Raw genomic sequence first — 20,710 nt, 5'->3', positions numbered from 1 at the left:
TCTCTCCTTTGTGTGTTTCCCTGGGCTGTTCAGGGGTCTCGGCTGGGGAATGGAGCTGGGCCGGACCCAGTGCGGACGTCTGACCTTCTAGACCTCGGAGGCTGGCCTAGGGGAAGCCTAGCTTCCCACAGCCCTCAATGCTGCTGCCCACTCACCTTGGCCCGCCGGAGATCCTTCTCGCCACCGACCTGGGCTTCAATCAAGTGGTCACAGTGGATGGTGGATGGCACGGCCACCTTGGGCAGCCCGCTGCTGATGAACTGCAGCATGGCCATCTGTGCTGTGGCATCCTGCATGGCCACACGGTCCGGCCGAAGCCGCAGGTATGACTTGCCCCGCTCGATTTCCTGTTTGGAAGGGTCATCCAGGTGGCCGTACACGATCTTCTCTGACAAGGTCAGCGGCCGGTTCAACCTGCGTAGAAGCAGGAGGTGGGTGGGGCAGAGGCCACTCGGCAGTGCCAGCCCCCAATTCCCGCCCCCCCCACCTTGGGTTTTTTAAATTGTTTCTCATTTTCACTGATGCCTTTAATTTTATAATCACACTGATTTCTGAGTACATCCCTTCTCTCTCCCCCACCCAGTGATCCATCTCTCGGATAAAGGGGAAAACACAGTCCCTTAAACCTATGTGACGCATGGGCCTCATCTGAAAGTGTATGTGGTATTTCACACCTGTAGTCCCCACCTCACCCACCTCAGCCATAGAGGGAGGTGCTTTTCCTCATGAAGACACTTATTGCCCACCTCCAGGCCTTTGCCCTGGCTGCAGCCTGGGCCTGGAATGCCCTCCTTTAAAGGGGCCCAGCCCTCCCAAGCTGCCTCATAATTATTTTGTATGGATTCTATACAGACTTAGCCGGGGGGGGGGGGGGGGGAGCACTTTGTTTCCTTGGAGAGGAAACTCACGGAGGGCAGGGGCCGCTCCACTTGTCTTGGCACCTCCAGTCCAGGAGAGGCCTTTCCTGCCTGGCCTCACTGATGAGCTGACTTCCTAGGGCTGAGCTGGGCCCTTAGGGCATTTGGGGAGGTCTGGGCGGCTCTGGATGGAGGGGTGGAGTCACCACCGTGAAAAGGATTTTCCTGGTTCTGCTCAGTCCACTCATCACCATTCATTTCTACTCTGAACTCTTCATAGTTGCCCTTTTTGGGGGGCATTGAGAGGCTGCCACGGTGAAAAGAGTGCCAGGCCTGGTGTCAGGGAGACCCAAGTTCAAATCTGACTTCAGATTGTCCTAGCTGTGGGACCCTGCTCAAGTCACTTACACTGTTTGCCTCCTAGGGTTGTTGTAAGGATCAAATGAGATAAGATCTGTCATGTGCCTGGCACAGCCTCCCCGAAAGCAGAGGCCCCTCCCACCCCTGCTGCCTCAAGCAGTCCCAGGCTGTCATGAGAGGGGTTGGGGGGGCCAAAGGGAATGGATCTAACCCCAGGCAATGACCACCATGTGGTACGTGTGAAGACCCCCCCCCCCAACACACACACACAACACCCACAGGCACCTCTCTCTGGGGCATACCGTCAGGAGCCAGCCCTGGGCCCCCAACGCTAGGCCCAAGGCAGGGCCTTCTCCCTGGGGGCCCTGAGGCCAGCTGCTGCGCCTCACCTGGGGACCCTGTGCTAGGGCCCCACTGTCTTCCCCTGGGGGTGGGGCAGCAGGTGCTTCAGGATCCAAGATGAAATGGGAGGTGGGGAGGTGAACTAAGCTTTAAGGGGGCTTCCTGGAGGGAAGGCCCAGAACAAGTCTTTCACTGCCCCTGGCACCCTCCTCCAACCCTGAAGGATGCCCACGAGCTACCCTTGGGGAGCTTCCACATCCTCTCCCACCTGGCTCTCCAACACCCACAGAGGACCGGGCCCCATGTGACTTGGCCAAGGCCACTCGGCGGCCAAGTCCCTGACACGGAACCCAGAGCTCTCTCCAGGGTTTCTTGGGGGAACCCCAAACAGCACCACATCCACCTGGGTTGTCAGCCACACGTTCCTCCTCCTTGTTGCCGAGCCCCAGGGCAGGCAGGGTGGTGGAACAGAGACTTCTCTGGGCCACGTTGCCCCTCTGAGCCCTTGGACCCACCCTAGCGGCCAAGGGCCATCTGGGAAAGGCCAACAGAATGGGGACTGGAGGGGATGAAGGGTGCAATGGGCTTTCCTCCTGGGTTCCCTCCTGGCCTGAAAAATGGAAGCCCCCAACCCGGGCCAAACCCACCCTCCTGCCATGGGGACATGTGCTGAATAAAGTCCAGCACCCCAAAGCACATCCACCCAAGAGGGGACCCTTGAGGATGTTACCAGGTTCTTTACAGAGAAAATAATTAGGGACGAAAAGGAGCGAGGCCACTTGGCCGGGGCTCCGGAAGGATCAGCTCCAAAGGGACCTGGCGCCCTGCAGGGCCCAGCCTCCCTCCACTTGTCCCATCAGTCCCGGAAGCTCCTTTCCTACCTCTTCCGGACTATGTTAATGTTCTTCTCCAGAAGTTCATACTGGATGTAACTCTGAGGCTCAAAGTGGCTCATGGACACCTTGGCCCGCTGGCACAGGACGGAAGCCACATGGTACCTTCGGAACCCACTGCCCAGTGTTTTCTGCAAGGAGAGAGGGGACAGGGAGTAAGTGGTGCCCGGCACACAGAGCCGCAGGTTTGGATAAAACGCTGCCTGCGCAGGCCTCGGGGAAGGTAGTTTTAGGACTGACCGGGAGGAGCGGAGGGGGAAAGAATCCCCGGGGGCAGGGTTCCGGTGGCAAAGGCCCTTGTACCCACAACCCACAGCAGTCTCGCCAGGGCGACCCCTCTGAGGTCTGCCGAGTGCTTCTGACGACGCGGCACGACTGCCTCTTCCCGTGATGTGCCCAGGCTTCATTCTACACAAGCCGATGGCACGCCAGGCCTCTGAACTCCCTGCTGCCCACGTGCCATGAGGGGCAGGCAGAGCAGGGATGCTTTGGGAGCCCCCACTCACTGGCTACCTAGAAGAAGAGTGGGGACAGTGCTGTGGGAAGAGTACTCACCTAGGAGTCGGGGGCCTGGGTTCAAGTCCTTGCTTGGACACTAACTAGCTACCAGAGGCTGGTTGCGGCCTCTCTGGACCTCAGCCTCCTTCCCTACCTAGACAAATGTAATACTGACACTCCGGGGGTACTGTTGGGCCAGACATCAACCCTCCAGTGATCGAGAAATGTCGGCCTCTAGAACCACACTCGAGTAGGCCAGCTCTGAGGGGCTGCCAAGCCCCCTCTTTCTCTCACTGGCCTCTGAGGCCATCTGCGAGGGGGATGCTGTCCATGCCTCATGTCCGAGAGTGGCACCGTATGGACAGAGGAAGTAAACCTAAAGGCTGAACCAAGACCGTGAGATGGGCAGGCCCGGGGACGGGACCCAGGTAGGAATCCTGGCCCTGCCACCTGCCAGTGAACAGGCTGTGGAAGTCTCCAGTGCTTCCTCCCCCAATGCCAGCAGGGCACAGAGTAAGCCCCAGGGGACTGTAAACAAGCCACCCATGGGCCTCTCTGGCTCTTAGCTTCCTCCCCTAGAAGGTGGAAGAGGTAGACCGGACAATGATGACAGTATTAAATGACACTTAGGTGGGGACAAGGACCTGGGATTTCATAGGTTGAGGGAATCCTGGGTGAGGAAACTCCCACTACCAAAGCAAACTGCTAGGGGAGACAGAGAGCTAAGAGACTTGCCCAGGATCCCACAGCTACTGTGGGCCAGAGGCCAGCCTGGGAGGCAGCTCTCTATCCACTGGGCCACACCGCCCGGGAATTTACAGAGGACTAGGGATCTTCCGAAGCATTTAAAGATGTTCCCTCCCCAACACCTTTAAACATTCTGTGAAGTCGGCACTCCAGGCAACATCTCCCCCATCTTACAGATGATAAAATTAAGGCTCAGGGTCAGAGGAAGGAGTCAAACCCAGGCCTCCCTAACTCCAGATCCAGTGCCCTTCCACATGACTAGTCTGACCCCAGGCCTCCTACCGCCAATGCGGGACAGCAGCCGCTTGCACTGAGACAGCGCTCTAAGGTGTCCAAAGCACCTGGCAAACATCGGCTCCTTTTATTCTCATCATGGCCCTGGGGGGAGGTGCTATCATCCTCCTCCTCTTACAGCTGAAGAAACTGAGGCAGAGAAGTGACTTGGCCAGGGTCACACAGCTAGGAAGTGTCTGAGGCTGGATTTGAACTCAGGTCTTCCTGACTCCAGGCCTGGCACTCTATTGACCTAGCTGGACTTCTTTAAGGGAAAAATACATCTGCATGTACACCCAAAGCAAGTGCCCAGGCATCACACTCAAACACGTCTGTTGTTGCTCAGTCACTGGGTCACATCCGCGTCTTCATGGTGCTGGAGGCGTTCACCATTTCCTTCTCCAGCTCATTTTACAGATGAGGAAACTGAGGCAAACAGGGTGAAGTGACTTGTCCAGGGTCACATGCCTAGTAAGTGTCTGAGGCCGGATTTGAACTCAGGAAGATAACTCTTCCTGACTCTAGGCCTCCACTCCATCCGCTGTGCCACAAAGCACTTCTCCTATCATCAGGCTGGGGCAGGGGAAAGGGAAGTGCACCAGAAAATCCCTCCACACCTTCCCATCCTGTATCACCCCTGCCCAGCATACTGATGGAACTCCTCGTGCTCCTTCTCTTAAAAGGTACCATCGTACCCCGAGCTGTCCAGATTAGCTCACACCCCATCTAAGATGTGTCTGCCTGCAATACTGATGGAGTGATAGGGGTTTTCATCCACTTTGTTTCTCCAGTATAGATGGTTGGACCAATCTCCTGTCACCAGCTGGTTTCTAGGAATAAAAATAGAAAGCCAACTCCTAGGAGAGCAGAACAACTACACAACAGCCAACACAACTATACAAACTCAATCAACAAACATTATGTTTCCAGCCAAATTGGGCGATACCTCGGTGCCTTTGCTCACATCTTTCTCTATGCTTAGAATGCATTCCAGTCCCACCTCCTAGAAATTCAGATTCTTTCTGGCCCAACCCAACGGTCACCTCCTCCATGAAGACTTCCCTGATCCTCTCCACCTCGGACCCCAAGCCCTCTGTTCCTCACTGCTACTTGTATGACCCTGGGCAAACACTTTCCTCACCTGTAAAGAGTCAAGAGGAAATTGAGGGAACAGCCGAGTGCATTCCATTGCAAACTCCTAAGACCCTAATGATGCGTCACCAGCTGGCTGTGTGGTGCTGCCTCTCTGGCTTCAGTTTCCTCATCTGCCTCAACCTCCCTCAGGGGACTGTTGGGAAGGGCAAAGGAGCTAAGGTTGATGAAGCAGCAGGTGACTGCAGCTTGCCACGGAAATGCTGGAGATGGGCAAAGCGGCCCACGGCGAGGAAGAACCGTGCAGTTCACAAAGGACAGACTGCGTCCGAGCCCGAGTCCCACAGCCCTGACGAGTGACTCTGCCTCTCTCTGGTCCCTTCGGTGCAGCCGCCCTGCTCTTGACGGAGGCCACGGCCCACGGGCAGGTTGGCCAGTCCAGGTCTGGGATGGGTTCAAGGCAGGGACTTGCTTTGCTTGAGGAGATGGACACTTGTTACCAGAGTTTTGTTTTGTTTTGTTTTATTCACTTGGTGGATGGGGGGGAGGGAGGAATAAATACTTACTAACTGAAGGAAATGCAAGCCAGCCTTTGAGAGCCTTGTTTTCTTACCAGTACAGGGAGGATAACCTCAGGCTCGAGGCCAGAGGCCTGTCCCCACTGGGGTGCTGCCTCTTCTCAGCCTCCCCTGCTTTCCTGATTTGGCTTCCTTGGGAAGAGGCTCGAGAGATCACTTCTCCCCCCCACCCCGAGCACGGCCTGTCAGAGCCAAAGGCCAGGGACCCACGGGCATTCAGAAGCAAAGAGAGCTGCCCCACCTCGAGCGATAGTAACTTGCCTAAAATACTGACGTTCAAAACAAGAGGACACACAGACGGAGCAGGCAGGTTTCCTGTTATGAACTAGAACTGTCCAAGAATAGCTCCTCCAACCATACCTAGAATTCCACCATTAGAAATTGCCTCCTTTGTATCAGCAACTTTGTTCCTTTTTGAAAAGGTAAGTTCCATCCACTGTTGACAACACACTAAGCCACTAAGGAGCTGCTAAGAGCATGCTCCTGAGGCAAAGGCCAGGATCCAGGAAGCCTGGGGCAGGACCAGGAGGTGCTAGGGGCTTCAGTTAGATCAGTTTCGAGAGCCTCCATTACAGTCCATCTCTCAGGCCTCACTCAAGAGAGGGAACCCAGGGTTCTTTACAGGGTCTGGCAGGGACCTAAGAGGCTGAGGAACCTGGGGTCTGGGGAGGTTGAGTGACTTGCCAAAGGCACAGGTGATAGGTGGCAGAACCAGGATTTGTACCCAGGTCCTTGGACTCCAACAAGCCTTCCCTTCTACCATGCTGCTCCCCAGCATAAGCTCTGGTGGATTGTGGAAAGGCCCATTAAGGGACCCTGGGTGCTTGATGTCTACAACCCAACCTGGAGAAGCTCCCAACCAACTGGTATTTCTTTGGCCACAGCAACACAGGAAGGCTGAGGACAAACAGGAGGGGCTGCACACACCTGGGAGGATCCATACCAATGGACTCCCAGAGCCTACGAGTACTGGCAAGCTGGACATGCAGCTTTTCGAGTCATCCTCCCAACAGCCCTGGGAGGTAGGAAAGGTCAAATGATCCCACGTCAATGATTCTAAGATGGCATATTGTAACTATAAATAACTATGTAAATGCCAGTTCCTATTTTTAACACAGAAAGCTAATCAAAGCGGAGCAAGGGGCCCACCAACAGCCACGTTGTGGGCAGAGGTGAGGAAGAACAATGGAGGCAGGGACAAAGTCTTCAGACTGCACCCAGGACCCTTGGAGAACACAAGCTCAGCCCAGGACCCCTATGCCTGGGGGGTTCCGGCATTTTGCCCTTTGAAGGAAGGCAGCCTGTGTCCTCACGCCCTTCCCCCTGCACCTCCACCAGGCCCAGTGACACCACCCTCCTTTACTTCAGAGGGAGGGGGCAGATCTCAGCTGCAGATCACAGGCCAGAGAACAAGACACATGCCTCAGCAAAAACGTCTGTCTTGGTATCTCCAAGAGTCGAGGTACAAATGTACCTTACTGGACCCAGGAACACTGACAGAGATGAGATCTTATCACGAAATCATGAACTTTGGAAGGAAGGAAGCCCCAAATATCACCTGACCCAGCCTAGCGTCCTTGTCTTCAAGCAGAAAAAGCAGGTCTGGAGCTCACACCAAACCACCTAGACTGTTGTATTCTACGTCTGATCCTGCCCTGCTCCCTCTCCTCGGTGTGATGCCAAGGCTAACTCACCAGCACCCCCAGCACACACCCCTTTGTGTTCATACCCTCCATTTGTGTGGGCTGCAGGCTGTGATTCTGCGCTCTGGGTCATGCAGAAGGAGACAGATCCATCTTCCCCATGAGAGCCCTTCATGTACGCACCCCCTGCATCTTGGGCAAGGCTGTAGAATGCCTCAGTTGCCCTTCTCTGAATTCAACCAAGCTCATCAATAACCCTCCTCGATGTGATGCCCAGACCAGAGCACAGGGAGGGGGGGGGGCACTCAATTGTCACAATTCCCTCAACTGCAGTCACACTCCCCAGCAAGAACTCGGAATTCCAAGTGCCAGAGTGCAAACTCATTTAAACCAACCACGAAGTCATTTACCATAATTATGTATCTTCATGGTAGTGAGGCCTGCAAGACGGGGCCTGGCCCAGCCTCATTCCATGAAGCCTGGCAAGGAAAGCACCAGTCCCATGGGGGGCTACCATGGCTCAGGGAGGTGACAGGCCAGGCAAGTGGGAGCATAGGGCAGGAGGACCCCGAGTTTCCCACTAACTTTGTACAGACCCTCCCGGTGGACAAAAGGAAACCTCAGCCTTGACCTTGGCACTGCCCAATAAGGCCTTGCTGCCAGGACTGCACCCCAGCATCTCTCCTGAACTCAGCAGCCAGGGCAGGTTCAAACACTGCCCAGACGCCTTTACAACAATAGATCTTATTGATAAAAGATGGTTTTACCTTGAAATCAGGCTTAGGATGTCCTTCCCATACAGCCCTATCCCTCCCAGACAGCCAGTCCAATGATAAGTTTGGTTTTTTTTTTAAGAAAGGAAAAAAAAATCAGTAAAATTAACTAATACATTGAAAAAAAAATGTGATGTGAGATGTGACCCTTGGATTGTCTTCCCTTATCTCTGCTCTGGGGCCACGCCCACAAGAAACACTGATAACGAAGTCTAGCACACGAGGCAAGAACGTACTGGAATGGACAGAACTGTCCTGGGAACAAGGACAAATGGGACGACTTCCAAGAAGCACGGGAGGATCGACACGAACAGATACAAACAGAAATCAGCAGAGCCGGGAAAACGGAACCCGAGGACCTCAACAAGCTTAAGGGAAAAAGCCCCTGCACGAAAAGCAAGAATCGGTGTGGCGAAATTATAAAGAACCAGCCTGGCTCCAAAAAAAGATGAGAAGACCCCCACCCTCGGTGAGGGCCACCGGTGCGCGACACTTCGACATGCAGAGATTTTCAGGCTTTTCCAATGTTGATTTTTTTCAACTTTCATTCTTCTTTTGACTTAAAAAAAACTATTAGTTATACAGGAGAGCTCTCTGGGAGGGGGAGGAGGAGGAATTCTGGGGGAAACTCTGGCAATGTAAAAAACAAGGCAGTAATTAAAAACTTCTTTTTTAAAGTCTTTACCATGAGCACAGCTGGGGTGTGTGTGGGGGTGTGCCCTTAAACAGCTTATTTACAAAATCCCTAAAGAGTAAGACAGCAATTCTTACGATAACAGTAATAACACTTGTGGCTTTTAGGCCACCTTCCCCACACCTACGCAGGGCCTCTATGTCCCAGCTGACACAATGAGGGTACATAGGTAGGGCCAGTTCTAAACACCTTCATTTTACAGATGAGGAAACTGAGGCTCAGAGAAATGAAGTAACTTATCAAGCCAGTAAATGGCAGAGAAGGGAAGAAGCCAGCTCCCCACTCTCGGCTCAAAGTCCAACACCTTCCATCCCCCAACGGCAGGAGCCATCACCGTCCCAACTTTCTGGGGCATCTTGTCCAATTCACACCCTGACATCCTCAGGCACTTCCATGTTCATACTGGCCTCTCCCTCCCCCACAGCATGGCCACACCTCAGACCTCATGGTCTCTTGGCAGGACATCACCTTCAGGTTCCCGGATGTTGGATTCCACTCTCATCACAGCCTGTGTCACCACCTTAAACTCAGTCCCTTGACCCGGGCTTCTTCTCCTCCTCTCCTAGCTACAGGGAGGCAGATGTGGGACCACCCTGGCTCTATCTGCCTTCGTGCCCCCTTGACCTGAGGGTTGAGTGACCACATCAGAGCCGATCGCTCTCCAACCTCATGCCTTCCTCACCCCTGGGTCCCTCCCGATATCCAACTTCTCCATTCCTATTTCAGCACTGAGCTAATCTCACCCACAACCAACTCGAGTCCAGAATCCCAAATGAACCCCCCCCCCCCCCCCCCCCCCCCCGCTGACTTGGCTGGACACATGGAGTCACATGGCGCTGCCCACTCCCCATGAGCCTGAACTCACCTCTCCCATTCCTCAAGCCTCCTCAGCAGCATCCCTCACCTCCTCCTCCTTCCCTCAGACCACAGAAGCATCCCTTCTCCTTCCTCACCACTTCCTCCAGGCTTCAGTCCAACAGTTCAGAGAATTAAGGATGTCTAACCTATTAGTGGAGGCAGCTAGGTGGTGTTATAGTGGATAGGCCGCTAGGCCTGGAGTTAGGAAGACCTGAGTTCAAATGCAGCCTCAGACAGTCACTAGCTGTGTGACCCTGGGCAAGCCACTTAATTGGTTTGCCTTACACAACTGGAGAAGGAAATGGCAAACCACTGCAGTATCTCTGCCAAGAAAACCCCCACCTGGAGTCATGAAGAGCTGGACACAACTAAACAATAACCTAGGAAGGCACAGAGGGGATATGAAGCGTCCCAAGATTTGAAGGTTTGTTATAACTGCTTGGCTGCAGGAAGCCAGGAGGACCAATAGAGTCACCCTTAAGGAGACAGATGTGGAGCCAATGGAAGGAAGAACTTGCTGGCAATTGGGGCCGCCCAATAATGGAGTGGGCTGATTGGCAGGCCACTGGAGCCATGACGAGGAGAGGCTCTGGGTCACTGGGATGTCACAGATTAAAGGTGCCCAGAGAAGCCCTTGTGGAAGGACTTTTCAGCTCCCTATTCCACTAAATGGAGACTAGGACTAACAAGCTCTTTCCAGAGTGCAGCCATCCTGAAGGGTGAAATCAACCCTTCACACTTTTGTATGAACTACTTTGACTGGATAATATATCCTAATACCTGGCTGAGGTGAATCCCAGGAGGGTCCAGGAATTCTGAATGGGGGAAAAGGAACTACTAGGATCAGGCCAAGGTCAAAAGCAATTCTGAAGAGCCTTAGACGCACAGAGGGGGGCCCGAGGGAGGACTGTCTAGGGCTGGGAGAACAGCTGAATGAGAGGAAGCCCAAGACAAACTTCATCGTCTTTGCAGTAAGGGCCCAGAGCCTAACTGTGCTAAGGTGAGGAGAAAGTTACACTTACTGAGGCTCCACCCAGGGCTGAGTTCTGGCCAAAATTCTGGGTTTGTTGCTGGCATAGACAGGTCAGTGAGTTTATTCAGTTCCAAGGTTACTGACCTCAGTCCTGACCAGAGCCAGGGGCCTCACCAATCTGGGCCCCAAGGGGGCCATTCGAATTGATTTTAACTTCAGAGAAACCCCCTTGAATCACATGCCTGCTGGGCCAGCTGCCAACCAGACACATAGAAGGGCACAGTGTTCCTTATTAGTTCCCAGAGGGAGGACACCAACGACTTCCTCATGCTTCAAGAAATTCATGAAGTGCCAAATACAACCCCATAAACACCCTGGGTGCTCACTAACCACTGGCCCTAAGGACTAACCCAAAGGACCTGCTATGGCCTGGGGCCAAGGAAGTAAAACCAGGGCTCCCAAAGGGACCTTTGATGCAGGCCCCTAGCCCCTGCAACCCTCCATTTCTGGGGTGTTTTTGCAATTAAAAAAATTATTAATTAGAAATCAGCAAAGAGGGCCCCCCAAAAGAGGCCTATATAAGAAACCATGACTCCATTCCATAGAGCTTTATATATTACCCAGAGATATTAAAGTTCACATGACAGGACCAACATTCTCTTGCCTGAACTCTTCTACATATTTTTAAAGGTTCCACTGATGCTCTTTTCTCCACATCAATATCGCAACGCCCCACTCCCACCCTCCCTGGCTCGAATGTGTTATATCAGCCACGGGTCACGGTGCAGGCTGGCCGTGCTCTCCATCACTGGTCAGGATCTGAAGTCTTTCCAGTGCTAAAGTCAATGCAGACCCTGTTCTGGTTCTGGGTCTCTCTGAAACCACCTCTTCCCTAACTTCTGCTCGTTCTGTTCATCCGCCATTGTCTTCAGCCATCCTCTCCTTAGTTTCCAGTCTTGCCATCACAGACAGAGTGGCTACAAATGTTTGTACGCATGGGCCCTGCTCCTCTTCCTCTGATCTCTTTTGGGATCTGGGCCCAGCAATGGCACTGCTGCCTGATTAATTGAGAAGAGGCAGAGGCTTGTTACTCTAGAGCTGGGAAACGGTATCAAAGGTCAATTCTCTTTTTTACTGACGAGGAGGCAGCTCTTCATCTGTCAGGTTTCTGACACTGGCCCCCAGTCTGGCCTCACATTCAAGGTCCCGGTTCAGAATCCTGGCTCCAACCCTGCCCACAAATAGCAGAGTGTGAGTGTGGACAGGAGAGGGGCTCACTTTCTCTCTCCTCTGCTCAGAGGTCTCAGGAAAGAGCTTCGGAAACCCCTTAACTCACCGACAAATATAAGTTATGGAGGCTACTCGTCTGTCAGAGTTCACCACGGGCATCCACCCCAGGAGAAGAGCAGCTGTGGCATCTCCAATCTTGCAGAAGGGCACACTCTGGGAGGCTGGACTTCACTTAGTAACTCATTACCTTCCGTTACTGCAGAGTGAGTCTGTCTTGGGCAATGGGAAGTATGGGGGAAAAAAGTATGTCCACAGTCCAAAGGATTCTGGTTATGAATGGCATCGGGGGCATGCAGTCACATGGGGAAGGAAAGACAACTGACCAAGGCCATGCGAGCATGTTGTCTGTGTCAGCAGGAAACGATCATCTCCCAGAACCACAGTGTCAGAGCTGGGAGGGCCTTCAGAGGGCTAGGCTACCTCCCTCACACCCCACCCCCCCCCACCCCCCCCCCACCCCCGAGCCAGGAGGGGGCTGGCCACTCAGAAGCTAGTTCTGGCACGCCTTCCCCACTATATGGTGTTACTCCTTCAGTTGGGGGTTTTAACCTGGGGTCTGGGAACTTTAAAAAAATTTTTTTGATAACTATATTTCAATATTAATTGGCTTCCTCTATAATTCTGTGCTTTTTATCTTATGCATTTAAAAACATGATTCTGAGAAAGGGTCCCTATAGACTAACCAAAGGGGGTCTACAACACAAAACAGGTGAAACGCCCTGATTTAAGTGAACAGACAAGTAGCAAGATGGGTCTATCCTCTTCTCTGCCATATTGTGCTGGTGGAGTACTTCAGTGAAAAGCACCCATCTGAGCAATCAGGGGCTGGGCCCCTGGCGCTGGCTCTCACAACAAAGCTTGCCAGGCCCTTCCTGCCCACGGCCTCCTAGCAAAGAGTGGGACCAGCGGCTCCTGGGGGCCCTTCCCACAACGAGTGGGTTTCTGACATCTGTCAGCTGGTGACTTTGGGGGCAAGCCCTCGGAGAACAAGCTTACAAACAGATGACAGCCATTTAACCTGAAGCTTCAACCCACAGCCTGGCATTCAAAGCCCTTGATGGCTGGCCCCAGCCTTCCAGAAGATTCCCATTCTTTTCCTCGCTCAATATTTCGGTTCAAGTTAACCTTGGTGCCTCTGCTTACCCCCTCTGGTTTAAGGCACCCCCTGCTTGCTGACATGTCTTCTGTCCCAAAGGGCCTACAGCTCCAGTGTCATGTCTTCTACCTAGCCTTTGCTCATCTGCCTCGCTGGGAAGGAGCTTTCCTTGCAATGGAGCCTGGAGGCTGGGAAGCCAGGCCAAGGAGCATGCATTCAGACAGGGCTATGTGCTAGGTCAGCCTCTAAGTACAGACACTGTGACCTGTCAAAGACCAGAGTAACTCAGAGGCTTGAGACAGCTGAGCAGAAGGGATGAACTTCTTATCCTCGGCGGCTGCCATGTGCCCCGGTGGAGGCACTGCCCACACCGACCCAACCACAGATCTCTGGAAGTTCCTGGAAGCCAGATCCTGTGTGGCAGGGCTCCACAGCTGGATGCAGATGAAACAGGAGAGGGGACAGCAGCTTGGTCATGTCTACACTTCTACCAAGCCCCCAGTGCAGTGTTCCACCTGTGAGGAGATGCAGAGGGGCAGCAGCAGAGTAGAAAGGGCATGCTGGCTGGCACCAAGCACTGCTGCCTTCCTGGATGACCTTGGCCAAGTCCTTGAGCCCGGAAATCCCTGCCCAAGGTCCCTCCCAGCTCCTCAAGCCCTTCCCAGACTGTCTTTCCAGGCTGATGACAGCTGGGTTAGGGTCAGGTTATCCCTAATTCCACTCACCAACCAGACTGGCCTATGTGAGGTGCCCCACATACACAAAGTCTAAAATCCTGTCCTTCCTCACTTCTGTCTCTAGTGATTCCCAGCACCATTCAAGACTCATCACAAGTGACACCTCCTCCAAGCAGCCTTCCTTGATCCTCCCAGGCCAGGGGTGGGGAACGTGCAGCCTTAAGGCCACATATGGCCTTCTAGGTCCTCAAACACAGCCCTTTGCCTGAATCCAAACTTCACAGAACAAATGTCCTTCATAAAAGGATTTGTTCTGTAAAACAAGTCAAAAGGCTGCACCCAAGGACCTAGAGGGCCACGTGTGGCTTCAAGGCCCTGAAAGCATCACCGACCCCCTTCCTCCCATTATTTCGTTTGTACTTTGGCCATATTTTTCATTTACTTGGCTACACAGGAATTACTCCTCTGTCTCCGTCCCTCCCCCCCCCGCCAGTAAAGCTCTTGAGAGCAGTCCGCTTTGGCTCTTACACTTCCAGAAAGTCTGACCCTTAATAAATGCTTGTTAAATTTAACAGGTGCTTAATCTACATCTGGATGGGCAAGGAGGGTCCTCCTTTATAGAGAACTTTCACCCAGGAGGAAAAGGGGATTCCCCCTGCAGAGGGCCTCCCCCACCACTCTGGCCCACCAGCAGCGCTTCCCAGTTGGACAAGGCCAGCCAATCCAGCAGCCTCTCAGTCCTGTCGCTCGGACAACTTGCCCTCTGCCTGCTCTCAGCCCAAGCGTGGTAAAGGCCAAAGGAAAGAGCAGTCTTCTGGCCTGTGCCCAACTTGTAGGGAGCCATTTTTAACTTTTACCAGCTGTCCAAGGAATGTGAGCATGGGCCAGTCGCCACATAAGGCAGGCAGCAGAGAAGAGCGAAATGTCCGACGGGCCCAAGGTCATGTGCCACGAGAGGCAGGGGGCTTGGGCTCTCACAGCCCAGTTCTGCCACCTTGGAACAACCCCAAGGCTGTGATCCAGTATGTGGAGAAGGGGCTTGCCCTTGCTCTGCCTGCCTCAGAGCGCAGAAGAGAAGTCAAGAGCTAAGTGGTAAATTAAAGACATTGTCTCCACCTACAGAAAAGTTCCTAAACAGTCACATGGTCCAAGAATGGAACAGCTGTCCTGAGGTTAGCAGGACTTCCTGCTATACAAAGAGAAAATGGGCACAGGGCACAGGCTCTGCCTCAGGGAGCTGAGAGTCTGCTGGAAAAGCAGGCAAGGGCAGGAGGTAACAAGGCCCAAGAGGCTGGTGGAAGTGCTCTGTGCTCCACACAGATGGAGAGAACACATGGGTGGGCTGGGGAGGGGGAGCCGGGGACCCAAGGAGCTGGAGAGAGTCACATGGGAAGAGTCCCCCGACCTGAGCCTTGAAGGAAGCCTCTTGGGGCAAGGTGGGGACGAGGAGGGGGTCCATGCCAGGCCCAGGGGATGGTCCATGAGCAGGGACACAGGGAGATGGCATGTCAGGTCTGGAGAAGACTTCAGAGCTCAGAGTCTATTAGGCGAAATCACGTAAAACCAGCAGTCAGTGGGTGAAGGGGTTTGACAGTGTTGGGAACAGCGCCACACCCAAGTCGCTGGTACTTTGCTATCAATCTCTTATCGGTTCACAGATGCCATGTTTTACCATGGAGCTGCTGCCGAGGGCACCCGGACCAACCTGACTTCCGGCAGCCATCCTGGCCCATTTTTGTCTTCTCCCGCCAAGGTCCCACCTGCTTTGTCCTCCCCGGCATCCAAAGCTAGCTGAGTGTGGGGCTGGGGGAGGGGGAGGTGTATAACAGAGCAGCCAGCAGGCCTGGGGACTTTCCTGGCTGTTCAGGCCCGGCCAGCTCCAACCTCAATTGGCACTGCAGCGACTGTAACTCTTCCTCATCTCCAATGGGCAATATCCTCCCACCCCCACAATCCAACCTGAAACCCCAATGTGGCAACACTGAGGTTTTCTCCTGGGGCTGGGGACTTTAATAATCTCCTCCCAGCAGGAAACAGAGCTGTTAGCCTCGGTGGCTAAGCAACAAGCAGAGGCCAGAGCTGGTTGGGCATCTTCAGGGGGGCTGGGGAGGGCCACAGGATGATCTGCCTGCGAGTCACATCTTCCCAAAGAGCTCTGAATGAGCCAAGAGAAGTGAAACCAAGACAACCCAATTCTGCAGGGGCAGGGTTTTATACACGGAATTTTACTGAGATCCTAATAGTCCTCATTCAACTAAAGCCACATTTATTTAGTGTGGGCAGAGCACTGGGAAGGAGGTACAAGGTGTAGCAAAAACACGGTTCCCTCCAGACCTCCTGGAGCTGACAGCAGGGAAAGGGAACATCCAACACTGCCCCCCCACGGCCCCCCCCAATAGATATACACACAGCTATAAAGCAAATAATACGTGGTACAGGAAAGAGAGAGGCTAAGGGGGGAGGGGTCAGTTAGGGAAAACATCCTGAAGGAGGCACAATCTGAGGTGGGCTTTCAAAGATGGGCAGAGGGGGACAGCTCCTGAAAAGCACACAGTGCAGTGAGATAGTGGTCCAGACAGAGGGTGGAGTGGCATGGCTCACGAGCAGGAGAATCTGGACTTGACTCAGTGGGGAAGGGGGCACCGCCAAGGACGAGATCTGTGTGTGCACACAAAGAGCAGCCTGTGATTGTGGTTAGGAGTGGGGCGGCTCCTAACATTTAGATGGGGGCTAATGATAGCATGTGCTGAGGTGGGGTGCCCCGGGGAGCTTCGGGCCAAGGCCCTCATTCCTAGGGACCCTGAGATCCTCTCTGGCGAGGGCACATGCCAGCTCAGCCTTGGCCTCCCCAGCCATCACGCCCTGCGGTAGGCAGAGCAGGGAGGGACACAAGTGAGGCCCACTGCTGGGATGGGATGGCCTGATTTCTTCCCTGTATCACTTAGCCTTTTTTTCCTTTTCCTTTTTTTGTCCTTAAAAATACTATTTGTTATGTGGGATAGCTCTCTGGGAGGGACATTGAGGGAAAACCAAACGTATTTAAATAGAAACGGGAGGGGGCAGGGCCTGAGTATTGCTGGAAACAGTGCCAGAGACAGAAAAAGCCCCGATCTGAGCAAGCCCCCAGTCACTGAAAAAGGATTAAGGAGAGCTCCTGCTCCTTCTCTCAGTGAGGGAAATGGGAGACCTACCTAAGACTGTCTTTTCTGACCTTTAAAAAAAGATGCAGGTCAACGCTGGAGAAGGAAGGGGGTGCTGGGATGTCATTCATTAATCATTCTTTATACTGAATAGCCTGGTCACCACTAACAAGGTGTTTCCATATACATAAAGGGCATCTCAAATGCTACTTCCTCTTCCCCTCTCCCTCCTCCTCTGAGCCTTCCCTGGCACTCCCCCCACCCCCCACCCTCTGTCCAGTAACTTCTTCCTGAGATCTCCATTGGTGCCGCCTTCTCTATCAGAAAGGACAAGTCCTCCACGGAGCTTCCAATCCCCCCAGTCCAGAACACAGGGCTCTGCCCAGATCAGGACCTCGGACTTGGCTCCAGTGGGTCCCTGGGCCAGGGAGGGAGCGGAGGAGCAAGGAGCAGACCCTCTCCATGGCAGGTGACGTCCGCTGCTGGATGCCTGACTTGTAGAATGAGCAGCTCTAAGAAAATGAGGCTCTTCCGAAGCCAGGAGCCCATTCTGACACAAGTCTAGAATCAAAAGTGTCTCCCCTTCATGGAATCTAGAAGGGACTCCTAAACAAAGAACAGCATCCCTACTCAACTGTGCCTGTCTTCAGACCCAATGATAACATTACTAGAGATCCAAGAAAGAAGATGCACATTATGTACAACCATACTGATAGCAGCTCTTTTTGGGGCGGCGAAGAATTAGAAACGGAAGGAGCACCCATCAAGTGGGGAAAAGCTGAAAAAAAGCTGAAAAAAGTTACGGTCTGTCCTGGGCCGTAAAGAAGCGTTGAAGGGGATGGTTTCAAAGAAACCTGGGAAGACTTGTATGAACTGACACAGAGCTAAGGAAGCAGACACTACAGTAAGAGCAACGCCATAGAGACAAACAGCTCTGAGCTCTGAAACACTCAAAACTCTGATCAGCGGTGATTCCTGAGGACCCTCCTGCCAGGACCTGGCGTGCAGATGGAGACACATTTTACCGGGGGGGGGGGGGGGGGGGCCGCACGGACAACGGGGGAATTTGTTTTGCTTGACTATCCAAATTTGGGGGGGGAGTTGGAGGGAGAGGTGGAAAATAAAGTTAAAGGAAACAAGAGCAGAAGTAACATCTAACCTTTTATAACAATGTTCTATTAAACTACAAGCACATTCTAAATTAAGTCTAACATTTACATTAGGTGCGAGTAGTTATTATTTCATTTTCACAGGTGCCACAACTGAGTACAGGGTAACTAGCATTTTAACCAAGGCCACACCCTAAGTCAGTGTTGGAGACAAGTCTGGAACACAAGGTTCCTGATCTCCTCCAGCTTGTCTCCAGCATGGCCAGAGTATCACAAGATGTCATCACAAAGCCATAAAATGTTTTAGTTGGAAGATGCCTTAAGAGATCTAGTCTAGCCCCCTGGGGACCAAAGAGGTGACACGGCTATGGCCAGGATACAATGGGGCAGGACTCAAACCCAGGGGTCCTGACTCTAACCTCTTTTTGCCCCACAGTTGGGGGCCAGATCCGCCTCAGAGCTGGCTGTGAAAGCAATTGGGGAGAGGGCTTCCCAACCCTCTTCTATTCTGTCCAGACAATGTCCCCATTCTCCTCCCAAAGTAGGACTAACTTTCCTGCTCACTGGGGATCCTGGAACACACCCCCTGGTGCACACGTGTGATGACTTGGACAGAGAGAAAATAAGATGATCCAGAAACAAAGATCTAGAACCTCTTGAGGTGGGAGGAATCTCAGAGGCCTCCTCATCCAGTCAGCATTGTGATACTCAGTCCACACGGGATCTCCTAACACTTGCCATCGAGAAGCCACTGCTACGTGCAGCCAGAATGGCCAGCTCCAGCATTCAGAGAAAGGCGAAAGTCTTTATAAAGCAATGCATTCTTGCTTTTCATCAAGGGACACGTGTCACGGCATCACTGACTAAGAGACAGGATGACACTCTGGCTCCTCCAGAACAGAAAAGATGAGGGACGGGCACCAAGTCTGCTGGTAAAACTGGAGACCTGAAAGTGTGATGTGCCCAGCCCAGCCCCGGCCTCAGACTATGCACAAGGCTCTAGCAAAGCTTCCATCCCACCTCCTGTCTTTGCTGTCCCATTTTTATCACTCATTTCTCTATTGTGATTGCTGCAGTCAGTGCTTTCAAATACCATCCTGCAACCTAGACAGGCCTCGTGTTACAACATGGAGCACAAACGCACAGCCTGGAACAAGCTAAGAACCCAACCTTCAGGGCTGCATAGGCACTTAGCAAAAGATGCCAGGGCAAAAGTCACCGCCATGTTGGTGCAGGTAAAGGAACACGCCAGAGTCCCAGAGGCTGCCAAAGGCCAGGAGGAACGAGTCATCACACATGTGTACCAGGGGGTGTGTTTCAGGATCCCCAATAAGCAGGAAAGTTAGTCCTACTTTGGGAGGAGAATGGGGACACTGTCTGGACAGAATAGAAGAGGGTGCCACTTCCCAACTGGCCATAATGAACACCACAGATTTCCAGAGGCCTCGGCCGTCACGATCATGGAGGCACTCGCAAGTACGTGGGCTTCTGCCATGTCACCAAAACCTCATGAGGCAGGCAGGGCCCAAAGGCCCAAGGGAGCTCCTGCTGCCCCATCTGTGTCTCAGAATTCCCCATCTCCAAAGTTCACCTTCAGCACCCCCTCCTCCACTACACAAAGCCCTTCCTGATCCCAAAGCTAGTGCCGTCCACCACAAACTTGCCAAGTGTTTCTTTCTACGCAGATTTACGGGCCGATTTTGTGTTTGTCCTCCCCCTCCCCCCACCCCACAGACTACACGCTTCTTGAGAGCAGAGATTGTTTGCCTGACACAGAGGTTATTTAAAATGCTTTCTGACTGATGGATATCATGCCACCTCTCTAACGACAAAAAGAAAAGGGAGAGCAAGGCAAACTCAGACTGTTCTCAGAGACCTTTAAAAAAATCAGCAACTAGAATTTTCCTCTTCAACACCTGAGATACAGGTCAGGTAGTATAAAGAGGCTCTCCTTTTACAGCTGAGGCCCAGAACGGCTGAGTGCCTAGTGTGTGTTTCTCGCCCAAAGTCTGGGACTCTTGACGTTACAGCCCCGGTCCCTCACACTATGGATGGTTAAGAATGAAAATGGAGCTTTCTGAGTGATCCGACTTTCTTGTATCATGGGGTGGCAGAATCAGGAAAAGACAATCAGATATTTTTCCCCCATGGGATCAGTCTGTTCAGACATGGAACTATTTGAGAAGTCAGAGGCACCTTAAAAGAACTTGAGAATGTCACCAAATAAACTTTAATAATGCCTAATATGGTCTATTACCCACAAGCTTTCTTCTTTTTTCGGTAAGTTGAGGTAGATCACTTTAAAAGCAAATTTACAGACATAAAAAGGAAAAGCTGACTGTGGCCTGTGGTCGCTGGCCAGGGCAGTCTATTTAATGGCCGCCCCCCATCCCCCTGGTTTTATTCTACCCAATTCGAGGCAGCTAGTGAGGGGGGGGGCACAATGTCAAACAGGCTGATCCCTTGGCCCAGCTCTGATCACCCACAGGAACTTGAAATGCCACTGTCCCTTCCTAAAAGGAAAGGGGCGCTAGCTCGGCTGCACTGACAGGTTGAGGGCACATTCCTGAACATCAACCCTCCGGGGGCCTTCGAAGTTACTGCAAGGTAATCACACCCAGTCATGCGTCCTCTCCACCAACAAACACTAGTGGCCCAACTGCTGATATCCTCTTCATTTAAAAGCTCCCTCGTTCTTTGGCTGGGGACTCCCTGGTCAGCCTTCTGGCTTTGTCACTTACACACGAGCTAGGCCCCTTCCCCATGGGAAGCCCTCGTATTTTCCTCCACGGGCGACGATTAAATGCGGGGAACGTA

At 52.9% G+C, this 20,710-nt stretch overlaps 1 protein-coding gene across 1 annotated transcript in view; it reads right to left on the bottom strand.

Annotated features, from left to right (window-relative positions):
• The window catches only part of ACO2 (aconitase 2), a 32,554-nt gene that overhangs the window by 10,513 nt on the left and 1,331 nt on the right, over positions 1–20,710 (bottom strand). The window contains exons 2-3 of the mRNA XM_036759006.1: positions 2,441–2,583; positions 156–414 (exon numbers count right to left, since the gene is read on the bottom strand). Of these exons, the coding sequence (XP_036614901.1) occupies positions 156–414; positions 2,441–2,583 (402 nt within the window). The remainder of the gene's footprint in view (positions 1–155; positions 415–2,440; positions 2,584–20,710) is intronic.

Source organism: Trichosurus vulpecula, chromosome 5, assembly GCF_011100635.1.
Source record: "Trichosurus vulpecula isolate mTriVul1 chromosome 5, mTriVul1.pri, whole genome shotgun sequence".
Lineage (NCBI taxonomy): Eukaryota > Metazoa > Chordata > Mammalia > Diprotodontia > Phalangeridae > Trichosurus > Trichosurus vulpecula.
Note: the sequence above shows the minus strand (reverse complement) of the source record. Positions and strands in the feature narration are given on the sequence as shown.